We start from the raw sequence: 13755 nt of genomic DNA, 5'->3' as shown, positions 1-13755 counted from the left end.
AGTCATTTTTCATGTTTTCATTCGTACTGTACAATAGTGCATACTGCAGCTCTAGTAGGCTATGTAGTATGATAGTCTCTCCTGCGCTCTTAAAAACACAATGTTTTTTCAGTCAAAATACTGTTGACTGAATAATCAAGAAGATTCATTTCATTCGTTATACACTGACACAGTGGGGGAAGTGTTTTGTGTTTCTGTGGCTGAATACACCCGTAAAATCAATAGGATAACATGTATGTTTACATTGTGTAGTGGTTATTTCATAAGGGATTCAAATAAACATTGTGTTCTCAATGACCTCTCTCGGTGATGCACAATATGTGTTAATTAGACGAAATAACTGGATTATAATATTCTTTTAGCATAACTCGATTTGACATACTGAACATTACCGTCTGCTGCCTAATATCTTGACCAAGTGAGATAATAATTCCTTAGGCCTATAGCTGTAAAGTTTAATAGCTGGATATCAAGGATTGTTTTTGAATAAGCTTTAAAAAAGTACACGTGGTAAGAAGACAGCTAACATTTACCATGCCACTAATTTATTTAATACATAAAAATAAAATATAAATGTGTACACAAAACAGTAATAGAAATGTATTCGATTAACTATACGATTAAACATTTTAATATTCAAAAGCTTAGATTTTTTTCGTGATGTCAACAAATAATGAAATATGACTATTTAACCACATACATTTAAACTGTTTTGGGTAAAAACATAAATAATTTTTTTTTCAAGGTATTTCAGATGTTGCCCAAAGATTCAGCGTAGTGTTTTCTCAATATATCATGTCTCTTCTTTAAAAATAAAGCATTTAAACTCTTACAGGCCACCTTTTTTTTTTTTTTTTTTTTTTTAAATACTGAGCAAGTAAAATCCGTCTATACCTAGTGTTGTTCAAAACAAAGTATTCATTTTTCAGAACAATGATAAAAATGGTAACGTGCTGGCAAATATTTATAAACGTAGGAAGTCTCAAAGTAGTTTCGACGTGTTTGTTAACAGTCTGAGAGCAGATGGCTGAGGTCAGATAAGACACCTGTCGTGTGCAGTTGTTTGGCTGTAAACTGCTGATGCTGTGATTCAGTGTGTGTGTGTGGCAGCTTTACACTGACAGAGCTTTGACTGATCTGTACAGAGATGAAGTGAAAACCAGTGAATTAGGAATCTGAACACTTACATTTACTTACCTGAAAACTACAGTAAAACACAAAGCCAAAAGTTGAGTAAATGTTTTTTTTATTATTATTTAACCTCCTCAGACCTGGTGTCCACATACGTGGACATCACATTTTTGGTTGTGTGCAGCATAATACTTAATTCTGTGTAACTGGAACATGTTTTTCACAAACGAGGACACTTACACTGCCATCTGGTGGCGTCAGGAGAGAAAAAAATTTAACATGAATAATTTATAGATGGCGGAGAACACAGGCCACATGTCAAGCAGCCACTCCAGACAAAAACGTCCACAAGGTAAACAATCTAATAACATTTCATTGTTGATTCTTGTTAAGTTATGCATAATAGTGTTGTATGATTAAAATGGCATGCACTTTTGACAAACTTTTGTAACAGTAAAGATTTACTATGCTGCTAAATTTGATGTCCACATGTGGACAATGGGACTTAGCTTCGATGAAACTGTATAAGAATGTTAGCAAAATCGCACTCACGAGCACGCACGCGCACGCACACACACACACACTCTCTCTTGCTCGCGATCGAGCGTGCACACACACACACACAAACACTCTCTTGCTCACTCGCACACACACTCTTGCTCGATCGCACACACACTATCTTGCTCACTCGTGATCGCGCACACACACACACTCATGCTCACTCACACACACACACACACACACTATCTTGCTCACTCGCGATTGCGCGCACACACACACACAGTCGCGCATAAGATTGAAAAATTTGGCAAAAACTTAGTTTGGGAAGAATTCGTTAGAAAACATCAATTGCAATAGTTTATAACAGTATATATTGACATTGCATGTGTGATAAATAATTTTGCATTGATTTGTATTTTATTTTCCTCATGATCTCATTTCCAGAGCGTTTTCCTGCATCAACGGCACTGGAATTGATACTGGATTCAATTTCTGGGGACAACTCCGAGGTAGAAGACTGGTCCGACAATGATGAACCAGTAAATGACGTTGATTACCATCCTCCACAACAGGAGCCAATCAGCAGCGAGGAGGAGAGTAGTGGGGATGAAGACCCCATTCCACAGGCCACCCGGGGACGTAAACGTGCTGAAACTTGTCGTTCAGACCGTAGCACTGTCGTTTTGCACACTCCCAGACGTCGGACTCAGCAGGTTGAGTCTGATGGCTCAAATGAGGACCTTGAAGAGCCAACACCAGGACCAAGCTTTGAAGGACAACCCAAGCAAGGATGAGGAGTGCGCTGCCGTGCTCAGGCTGTAAATAAGAGCTTTGCACTTTGTTACACAATGGTGTCTTGATTTTTTTTTATGTGAATACAGACCCAGTGTCCACATATGTGGACATCATTTTTTTTTCAAAAAGTGCTTCATGTTCAAAGATAATATCTGGTTATTGTATGTATTGGTCCCTCCTAACCCCAAAAAGCTAGAAGAAATCTAAAATGCACGCCAAACCAAAGCTCAGGTCTGAGGAGGTTAAAACAAAAATGACTTGAGCAAACAAATCTGTCTCAAGTGCTTTCCAGCAGACAATCTGCAAAACAAAGAAACTCGTGCTTTTAGGGACAACTGTAGGAAGGTTTTAAGAAGAGTGGTGGCCAGCGCTGTATGAGTCTTCAGGTTCAGAGATCTCACCGTCAATGATGAATGTGGCATCTCAATCCTGCTCGGTGATGCGGTCACTCTTCAGCATGACTTCTCTTCTGACCAGTGTTGGGTATAATCTGATTACAAATTAATTAGTGACTGTAATCTATTTACTTTTAGGTCAAAGTAGTGTTAATTCTAGTAATCAGATTAGTTTCCGACTTTCAAATAAATTCATTATTTGGGCTACAAATTTTCAAAATATTATGTAGAATTTAAAACAAGTATTATATGTACAGTTATGTGTACGTCTGTCATTATAAGGGAGAAACTTGTGCTGCCGAGAGTATAACTTGTGTGCGACAATAAATATAGACATTATTTTTAATTTGTTATTTGAAAAAAATTAAAATCTGTGGAGTGTTCATTAACTTTTCAACAAAATAATCTGATTACAATTTTCCAGAATTAGTCATAAGTAGTGGATTACTTAGAGTAATTTACAATAGACAGCTTCTATCGGGGACAGTCCCTCTATTCTATCCATTCAATGAAGACTCATTCAAATAAATCACACATAATTAACCTCAGTGTGTAATTGCAGGACCAAATTTAATCTGAAAACTGTAAAAAATATCACATTTATACAAATGCTCATTAACGGAGATGGTGCTAGTAGGAAATTGTACATAAACAAAGGGGAAAAAACAAGATAATCAAAACGTTCTTAAAGTTCTGCCAGTTGAGTCCAATCAGCTTCTAGCTCTGGAATTAATCTCATTTCATCAATACAGGAAAGCCAAAAGCTGATTTTAGATCAGTACTCCTGCTCAGAGCTTTATAAATATCCTCATGATGTGAGCAGAATGTTTCATTGCAATGCATTCACTAGTACTGATAGGAAACATATGAGCAACACAAACCGTTTCTGACAAATCATGACAAAATAATTTGATTGCAATTTAATCTTTTAAAAAGCAACATTGCAACTTCTAGTCTGAATGACAGACATGTGATTATAAAAGGGCCTCGCTGATGTGACAAGTCTCATGGACAGGAGCCCCCATTCAATTATTAAAAAACAAATCATTTAAAAAAGGAAATAAACACGGTACACCACTCCATTCTGCTGATGCCACTATGACAATTTTCCAGCAGCCACTCTGTCTCTGAACACACATCAGTACGGCGGCTAGTCCTGCTAGCCCGTGCCGCTCTCCCATCAGCCCCTGCTGCGTGACGGCTGCGGTAATTGGTTCACTGGAGAGGAATGTGAGCTTGTGTGGTTCAGGTGAGGTGGAGGTAGAGCCGGTACCATTAGACAGCAGGAAACAGAAGCCCAAGCATGCCTTTAAGAGCCTCGACGAGGCCGTTTCCGTGGTGACTGCTCCTCTTCATCATTTTCCTCTTCATCCTCATCATCAGGGTAATCCACGATGCCGATGGGTCCAGTCTGTTGAACAGGACATTTAGAAGAGGAAACAAACTTCTCATTATAAAACATTTCTATATGACAATGAAAAGATTAGCCTGATCTGAAGAAAATTACTGTGGAGACATTTTTGCTAAATTATATCACATGGTTCTTCACACGTATCACAGCAGTTCTGAGGAGAAATGTCCACTGTGTGGTGCTAAGTGCATGTTCTCCCAAACAGATGATGTTTTTAAGGTTAATGTTCTATGGAGGTTTAAATAAAGTGAACTCACCCTACTGTAAAGCTTAAACCTAATCGATAGCGTTAATTAAAAAATAACCCCAGATTATACTAAACCAGTGCGCAAAAAGACATCAGGGTAAATATTACGCGATATCCTTAGAGAGAGGTTTCCCAGTATTTTCACAATGTTTTAAGTATGACGGCGCTCGTTAATGCAGTTTTTTTTTACCTTGTACCCAAAGTTCATAGTATAATAGTAGCATGTGGTGTCAAGAGCGTGAAGATAAAAGCATAAACCACTTAGAGGATAAAGGCTTGAAGCAACATTAGGAAAGATATATTCTGCAGTAGCTAAGCCTAGCATATGCATCTCCCAATACATAAATGACACGTATTAATAACCTAACTGCTGCAAAAGTAATACATTTCGACATTAAGACAATTTCTATAGACAGCTTTTGCTGTACGAATTTACAGAAATCATTAAAAATTTCTGCAGAAAAAATTACTTTACAGACAGATGTCTAGAGGGCTAATCTCATCCAAACAGGGCTAATAGCACTGTGTGAGGAACAGGGTGAAAAATACATGAACTTAACTAACAATCTGCTGTTTTCTATGTGATTTATGTGAAAGAGAATAATCTTTGTTGCTGTCGTGTCTCCAGTGTTCAGTGTCAACAGGAAACTGCTGTGATATGTACAACGAGCAAAATGTATTTAGCATAAAAGTGGGTACAGTAACATGATTCTATTAGACCAGGTTGACAACAATGCTTGAAGTACCCTGGCAGTCTGGCCGGAGGGTGCTGCAGCTGATTTGGAGCTGCTGGAGGAAGCTGATGGAGGTTTGGAGCCATTGGCAGCTCCTGCAGACTGAGAGAAGGTGAACTTAAAGCTGCCTGTGGGCGTCCGCCTGGCATGACTCTCTTTGTCTAGACTTTCCTTCACTGAAACAAGATAAAACACGTGTAAGATTACTTGATGAAATCGACTGATTGAACATTAATAATTTTATAAGCTCATCGATTGTCCAATAATGAATTTAAGTACAGATACATTCAGTAATCATGCGAGCAGATGGTGAGAATACGAAGGATGTCTAATTCACCATCTGATCCAATACTGATGTTTAAACCCAGATCAGGTATCGGTTCCACATAGGGCTTGGTGATATGGCTACAAAAATTCTCTCTCGAAATTTTTCAGCCTACTGACGATTTTCAATATGTATCTTGATAATTATGTATTTGCTCAGAAATGGTTCAAAATGCTCTTTAAAAAACATAATTATCCAAACAGCCATTGTTACCAGGTAGATTAAATATTTTAAAGCATTGAACATAAAAATCTATTATAATCTCACATACTTATAATTATTCTTCCACACCAAATGTGTCCTGCAATGTTTGTCATAGACCCACGAATTATGTCAAATCGACCGGCCTTTTGATCACACCTGTGCTATGACTTTTCTAAGGGATGGGGTTACACATCCCTGAGGGGCAAAGAATTTCCCCAAAAAAATCTCAGACTTTGCATATCTCCGAATCAGAATTTCACAGAGACATGTGGGTGGATTAATTTCATATGTCCTAGCAAGCAGTTTTGGTACATTACATGAGATTGGGGGTAAAATGAACCCCTGGGGGGTAAAACCAGCACAAAAATGCCCCATAGGCATAACTATGGCAAGGGTCTCACCCATGACATTTTTTTTTCTTCATACTATGACAAGACAAGTGAATTTTGTGGGATCATAGCTCCCAATCAGAATGTCGTAAAGACATGGGGGTGGGCTCATTTCACTCGGGTTACCAATCAGTCTTTAAGTATCACCTTGGAAATGGTGTAGCCACACACTAGCAACCATTTAAGGCATTCTAGCAACCATCCCCATAGGCTTCCAATCAAAATGGAAAATCTTCAGAACAGAATGTCACGGAGACTTGCAGGTTAGCTCTTTTGAGTCAGGTTAGTAAGCAATCAATAAGAATCACTCTGGTCACTGGCTAGCCACGCCCTAGCAACCATTTAGAGCACCCTACCAACCAAACCCTTTTGACTTCCATTCAAAATGGCTCAGATTGGTATCTCCAGATAAGAATGTCAGAGAGACTTCATATTTGGCTCGTATGACTCAGGCCAGCATGCAGCATTTTTAGTATCATCCTGGCAACTGCCTAGCAACAAGATGGGCTTACACTAGCAACCGAATTGTAAAGCCCATATCTCTGCACTACAACATCATACAGACTTAGAATTGGTTCTTTTAATCAGACTAGCAAAGCAGCCTTTAAGTATCACCGTGGAAACTACTTAGCCATGCCCTAGCAACCATTTAGAGAACCCCATCAACCAAATCCCATTGACTTTCATTCAAATTGGCTCAATGGGATACCTTCGGATCAGAATTTCACACATACTTCAGTGTTGACTCAGGCTAGCAAGGAGCCTTGTTAGTATCACCCTGGTAACTGCCTAGCAACTAAATGAGCTTACCCTAGCAACCAAGTAGAAAAAACACTATCTATCCATCCATCTACTTTCAGACTAGGCTTTTCCAAGCCAACCTAAAATTTGTCCACAAACTTTTAAATCTAGTGTTCATTAACATGCACTTTTATACACTTTTTTTACAATGATACATAGTAGCTTAAATAAACAGCATTATTTACCTTCATATATTTTTACAAAAAAATCGTGCATTTTAGATATTTACTTAAACACAGCCTTTTGTGATTCACAGAGCTATTGCACGTCTTCAAGTGGCTTTGAATAAAATGCACGAGTCATATGAACTACTTTAATTGTGTTTCAAAGATTCCTTTGTGTCTTTTTCTGAGCTTGAAAGTAACGAACATGACTAACACACAGTATCGGAGCCGATATCGATCCAGGTATCAAATCCGTGCATCCCTAGTCCGAAGCACGACAGGGAGAAGTTATACACATGTGCCAGTTCAAAGACAAACCGATGGGTCGGCTTGCAGAGTATGAGTAATTAAATTACTTTCCTACCCAGAGGAGAACATTTCTGATGAAATGGTGCAGTGCTCCGGTTTACTCATAAGAGGCCAAGCACCATCTGCCAATTAAACTGGTGCTATTCTAGAGATGGGCGATAAAACATTATCGATATTCATCAAGAAAATCCTTGATATTGATAATAAACTTGTCTACTGTCATCTAAACCAGTAATGAGGCCAAGTAGCCGGTAGTCAACACCTAGCTCTCTTGCCAATATGATATTTTTGTGTACCAAACAAGACAGCACTGACAATTAAATCCAGCAATCAACTGAACAGCATCAACTCCGACATAAACACAACAGCTGTTTATTTATGTACCATTTAGTTAAAAAAAAAAAAAATTAAACATCAGCAAATTTTTTGACACAGGCAAGAAAGTATTTATTATTGTGATGTTTAATGGTGACTAGCAATCCAGCATATGGTGTATTAATGCCACCTACAAAGATGAAGTGTCACAAGAAAGTCTTACAGTGGAGTCAAACGTCAGTTGAAGATGTTGAAATTGGAAAAAAATGTCACACACCTTGTGTATGATTAAATTCCTAAACTGGGTATCCTACTTGAACAGCAATATCTAGCGGATGAAATAGATGGACACGTATGGACATGTATATCACTTTAAAAACATTTTCAAGCATGATAACTTCAGGGATTTCACTGTCATGGAAACTTTTTAAATTGTGTTTATCATGTTTAATTGTAAATTCCAATTACCATTTCCTATAACAAAACAGTTTCAAATCTGAATCTGCATGTTGTTCTATGAACAACTAATCACCAATTACCCTGCTTTAAATCTCCATGAATACATGATTTGAGTCTTTTTATGCAAATCATTAATTAAACTTGGTTCATTAGACTCATTTGTTCATGAATGTGGCACTGTAGATTAAGTATTAAGTAGCGGTACAGCACAGTGTTTAAGTATGGGGTTCCATCAGCATCATTCATTCAACACATTTTTTTTTTTATTAGTGATACTAAAGAAGAGTTAATTCACAGTTCTCAATGTAGGAATACCTTTCTCATTCTCCATGTACTTCCCGTAATCAGTCTTGCTCTTGTCAAAGCCTGTGTCAGTTTCCTCCTCTTCCTCATCTTCATTCAGCCACATGTCTTCATCATCCTCAAATGAGTGCGCATCTCTGCGATACCTGTCAGACATTCATTTTACCTGTTACCTGTCATGACATGATCAGTTTGAGAAGTTGAATGCAGGGTATATACAGCAATCCTTAAGTTAAATTTACTACTTTTTAATACCTTTTTTACTACCTTCAGAATTTTTTTTAAAACCATCACGACACTGAATTGCAAGTGTTAATCAGCGACCTTTCTATTATTTACACAGATTTTGACATATATAACATACAAAAAAGAATAGATTTAGAGACTGATGTTGACAACATATTGCACATATTTATTTCACTTAGTAAATAAAAATAAAACAAACTACATAAAATGTGCAATGGAGAGAATGGATAGTTCCAGCACACTGGCTGGCATTCACTGCAAGTTGATGCATTACAAACTGGCATCTTCTATGAACTGTTGCCGATTCACAAACTGGCATCCACTACATGAACTGGTGAACTATTGTTTGCACTTGTGCTATAGCCCTAATATGAACTTGTGGGCATAAAATCCTATGGAAAGTGCCTTAATTCCATGGCCTTTTCCTCAATAGTTTTGTCCATTTTGACCAGTTCCTCTTTTTTCTCCTTGTGTCTCCTTCTAAGTGTGTTTGATTTGGTGATTAGCTGGGCCATTTTTGACCCAGCTTTCCCTCTGCCTCCTCGGCCAATTTGTTGGCATCATTTTCAAGGATGGCACAGACTTCGTCCAGGACTCTGCGTTGCTGCTTGAGCTCCTGTAGTTCGGTCCTCTGCGGCCTTCCTTTTCTGTGTTTGAGTATCACTCTCCCTCTTTTACGCTCTTGCTCCAGGTAGAGCCTGTACTGGGACCTTGCTGAGGCCACAGAAGCCAGCAGTTCCTTGGTTAAAGGCACCTTGAGGACACCACCACAGCTACTGACATTGTCACAGATTAACCTCAGTGCCTCCAAGGATTCACCTAGAAGGTTACAGGTTTCCACCTCCTTGTTAATGGAGAAGCCCCTCTCCACGGTGGCTTGTCCATGTGAAAGACGTAAACGCTCTGGCAGAATCTCAACAGGATCTCAAATAGATCTCAACATTCACAAAGGTTGGTTAAGGAGAAGCATTACTGCATACACATTTGATTTCAATTAATAATTGGTAATTCAGCAATTAAATTATTTAGTGTTTTTTTTCCAACAACAAAACCTGAGCCAAATATTAAATTTCTTTATTACATGGCTTGGTAGAATTCCAATGTAGAATGCGGTCTGTTATTTCTTGATAACAGACGCTGCTTAGTATAACAGAGCGTTGCCATGAAAAACAGCGCGTTGCCATGGACGCAGTTCAGAGACAAAACGGACTATTTTCTTTAGCGGAAGCAAAACAATTGTTTTTAAATCAATAAACTCCTTTTTAAATCAATATTTTGAGTCAAATTATTGATTTATTTGGTAGGTAGCCATGTAATAAGCGGGATAATGTATAGCGAGGCGGTCGTTATAGCGAATACCACCCCTTCAGGCTGATTAAGATCCCTCCTCTTCGGGCTCCTAGTCATCCTGTCGGGGTGGTAGCATTCGTTATAACAACCGCCTTGCTATACATTATCCCTTACATAACTGTGATAAGTTGTTGAATTTAACAAAATACTAAAAACATACTTTTCTTGTACCTTGAGCTATACCCCACAGGTCAATAAATGCAGGTGGGCCTACATGTTTCATTCAAGTAACTGCAGGACTTTGGCCAATTTTATTATTTTGTGTAACCAACAGTAAATTAGCCAACATCATCCTATAATATACAAAATCTTTGTGAATAAATAACTCTTCAAATGAGTGATCACAGGATAGAGCGTAAGTAGGGCTATATAAAAAATAACTTACCTTTATGTGATGCAACAAATCTTCGGCCCTTCCATGTCCCAAAAACTGAGATCCAAAGTATCTGGATTGGACACGGTCATCCTCCCAGTATCGAACATGGATGTCAAGCTGTTTTTTCTTTGACGCCTGATTGAGGCTCTCATCAAACATCAACACGAATGGCCCAGCCTTGTTGATGCCATCAACAAGCTGTTTTTTGAAGAACGATGCTAATCCAAATCTGATGACGTACCGGTTTTGTCTTTACCACACGTGAATGACTTCGCGATGTCAGAGTCGGGAAACATTTCTTTAAACAGCTCAGAAATTCCTTCATTGGAGTTCAATGAGTGGTGTTTAACTGCAGTGTTCAGACACCACAGAGCCTCCACGCGCAGTGTTGGTGTGGCGCCCATGGCCACTCGGAGGTCAGACGTTGCTAGAGCCGTAGCGTTGGCCAGTAGGCCAACAGTGGCACTAATTTGCGGCGGCGGTGGTGGTGGAGGTGCAGCCGCACAGACAGCTGAGATTGGTAGAATTAACTGCTCTCTCCGAGAACGCATTTTATGTTTAGTGGATTGCATATGCGACCGAAGTGCGTTAGCTCCCATCCAGTTGACATTGATGTTTTTTTTACACACCGAACAATAAGCCTGCCTGTTATTCCCTACTACAGGCCTGAGCCAGTCCTTAAACGCTGGGTCGTTCACCCAGCTACCAGAAAACTTGCATTTGCCCATGAAGACGACGATGGTTGTCCAGTCGTTGAAGATATGCCTTGAAGCAAGTCTTAAATAAAACGTAAGCCAGCCACTTCTGTTGAGCGCGCAGTGTTCTGAGATGATGCCGAACGACCACTGAATATGACGTCAGCGTCAAACATAAGTTGAGACGGAGACGAAAGATCTTTGATTATGTGCGGAGATATGCTAAAGCCCATATTTAAACGAAATAACGCGAACGTAGATATAATTTCAATCAGAATTAGGACACCTGATAGTCTGAAAAAAATGATACCTAATTTGGAAAAAATAATACCTCTGAGACCACATTTAACACTTTTAATGGCCTTAAATTTGACACTTTTGATTTATCACTTTTTAATACTTTTTAAAACCCCGCGGACACCCTGGAATGACATCAGATGCATTTTAGGTACCTGTTGAGTCCTCGGCTCTGTCTGTCTTTCTCCTGCTCGTATCTGCCCTTCAAACCCTTGAACGTCTGAACATACTCGATGGATTCCAGTGCTTTGTAGAAGTTGTCGACGATGTGAGCGATAAGAGACTTGATGTCCTCCTGATAATTAAATGACAATCATCAGACAAGCTGATCATCATGAGAGTTGAAGGATTATGAAGCATACGCTCTTACCACTTTAATGAACTCAAAGAGCTCGATGATGGCTGAGTTCAGCAGATTGTATCTGGTGCCATTGTCCAGCAGGGCGTTGATGACCGGCTCAAACAGGTTTCCTTTCATGATGTAGCGGTTATAATACTCATCCTTCAGACCGATGATTCTTCTCATGAAGCGCAGGGCACCTGAATGATCACATGACCACACCTCACCATTAACATCAAGCGGCTGTGCACAAGAACACAACCAACAAGTTAAAACTAGAAGGACTGCGGTAAGTCTCTTTCACACAGAAATTCCAGAAAAATATACAGCATTTTGAGTTTACAAGAAGCCCTGCTCGAATGCATCGTGTACAGTACCAGTCATATTTGCAGTCTTTTTTGTATTAGGGGCGTAACTGCAAGAAATCTGCACGGTAGTCAACAATTTTATTCCAGCAGTTATCACTTTTATAAAAAGCTTGTTAAATAATGTTTGTATTGTTCAATGCTAGTTGTTGTGTTATTGGCTGCTGTTAAACTACTGAATTGCCTCTAGAGGACAATAAAGATTGAAAGTAAATTGAAAAGCGTAATTACATTTTTATTTTCTTATTTACAATATAAGATAAGATTCAACATTATTGTCATTGTGCGGAGTACAGGTACAGGGCCAATGAAATGCAGTTGTTTTCACATATCCCAACTAAGCTGGGGTCAGAGCACGTTATTAATATTATATTAAGGTGCATTGCAATGTTATTAATATTGACAAACAATGAACAATTTACAATGACTACTGCCCTGCAACAATTAAGATGTGCATTTGTACATGGATATGAAGATATTACTGTGCAAAAGTCTTAGGCACATAAGATGCTTCACAAAAGCATTTGTCTTAAGATGGTTATTTATATCTTCAGCTTTAGTGGTCAGTAGGAAATATAAATGTTATATAAATGCAGGTGATGAGCAGTGCCTGGTTTCCTCCAGACATGACACTTGGAATTGAGGCCTAACAGTTCAATCTTCATTTCATCAGACCAGCGAATCTTGTTTTTCACAGTCTGAGAGACCTTTAGGTGCTTTATGTGTCTTGCACTGAGGAGATGCTTCCATCTGGCCACTCTGCCATAAAGCCCAGATTGGTGGAGTGTTGCAGTGATGGTTGTCCTTCTGCAAGTTTCTCCTATCTCCACATCTCTGGTGCTCAAACAGAGTGACCATCAGGTTCTTGGTCACCTCCCTTACCAAGGCCCTTCTCCCTTGATTGCTCAGTTTGGCCAGGTGATCTGTGCATCGACACAATCCTGTCTCTGAGCTGTGCAGGCAGTTACTTTGACCTCATGGCTTGGTTTTTGTCCTGATATGCATTTTCAGCTGTGAAACCTTATATAGACAGGTGTGTGCCTTTCCAAATCATGTCCAATCAATTGAATTTGCCAAAGGTGAACTCCAATCAAAGTGAAGAAACATCTCAAAGATGATACAGAGAAATGGGATGCACCCGAACTAAATTTCAAGCATCATAGCAAAGGGTCTGAATACTTAAGTCAAGTAATATTGCAGTTTTTTTCTTTTTAATACATTTGCAAAGTTATAAAAAAAAAATTTTTTGCTGTGTCATTGAGTGGATTGATGTGAGAAAAAAAAATGAAGGGGTCTAAATATTTTCTGATTGCACTGTATTTCAAATGAAAACATTTTGTCCAAAACTTCATCTAAAAAAATCAAATCAAAGGCAAAGGTGGTCACACTGAATATGGATTTAGCTTTTTTATGTTTATTGGACTTTGTATGACATTAAGTGATAAAATATTTTTTTTAACAAAGCAATATTTGGGGGGGCCTGGGAAGCTCAGCGAGTAAAGATGCTGACTACCACCCTGGAATCGCGAGTTCAAACCCCAGAGCTTGCTAAGTGACTCCAGCAAGGTCTCCTAAGCAACCAAATTGGCCCAGTTGCTAGGGA

At 38.9% G+C, this 13755-nt stretch overlaps 1 protein-coding gene across 2 annotated transcripts in view; it reads right to left on the bottom strand.

The window, feature by feature from the left end:
* Positions 1–3370: 3370 nt before the first annotated feature.
* The window catches only part of LOC127660842 (serine/threonine-protein phosphatase 4 regulatory subunit 3-like), a 49256-nt gene continuing 38871 nt past the window's right edge, over positions 3371–13755 (bottom strand). For both annotated transcript variants that reach the window (XM_052151277.1, XM_052151278.1), the window contains 5 exons: positions 11818–11987; positions 11603–11742; positions 8496–8629; positions 5227–5390; positions 3371–4233 (listed from right to left, as the gene is read on the bottom strand). In XM_052151277.1, coding sequence (XP_052007237.1) covers positions 4132–4233; positions 5227–5390; positions 8496–8629; positions 11603–11742; positions 11818–11987 — 710 coding nt within the window. In that variant the 3' untranslated portion in view covers positions 3371–4131. The remainder of the gene's footprint in view (positions 4234–5226; positions 5391–8495; positions 8630–11602; positions 11743–11817; positions 11988–13755) is intronic.

The sequence above is a fragment of the Xyrauchen texanus genome, chromosome 20 (assembly GCF_025860055.1).
Source record: "Xyrauchen texanus isolate HMW12.3.18 chromosome 20, RBS_HiC_50CHRs, whole genome shotgun sequence".
Lineage (NCBI taxonomy): Eukaryota > Metazoa > Chordata > Actinopteri > Cypriniformes > Catostomidae > Xyrauchen > Xyrauchen texanus.
Note: the sequence above shows the minus strand (reverse complement) of the source record. Positions and strands in the feature narration are given on the sequence as shown.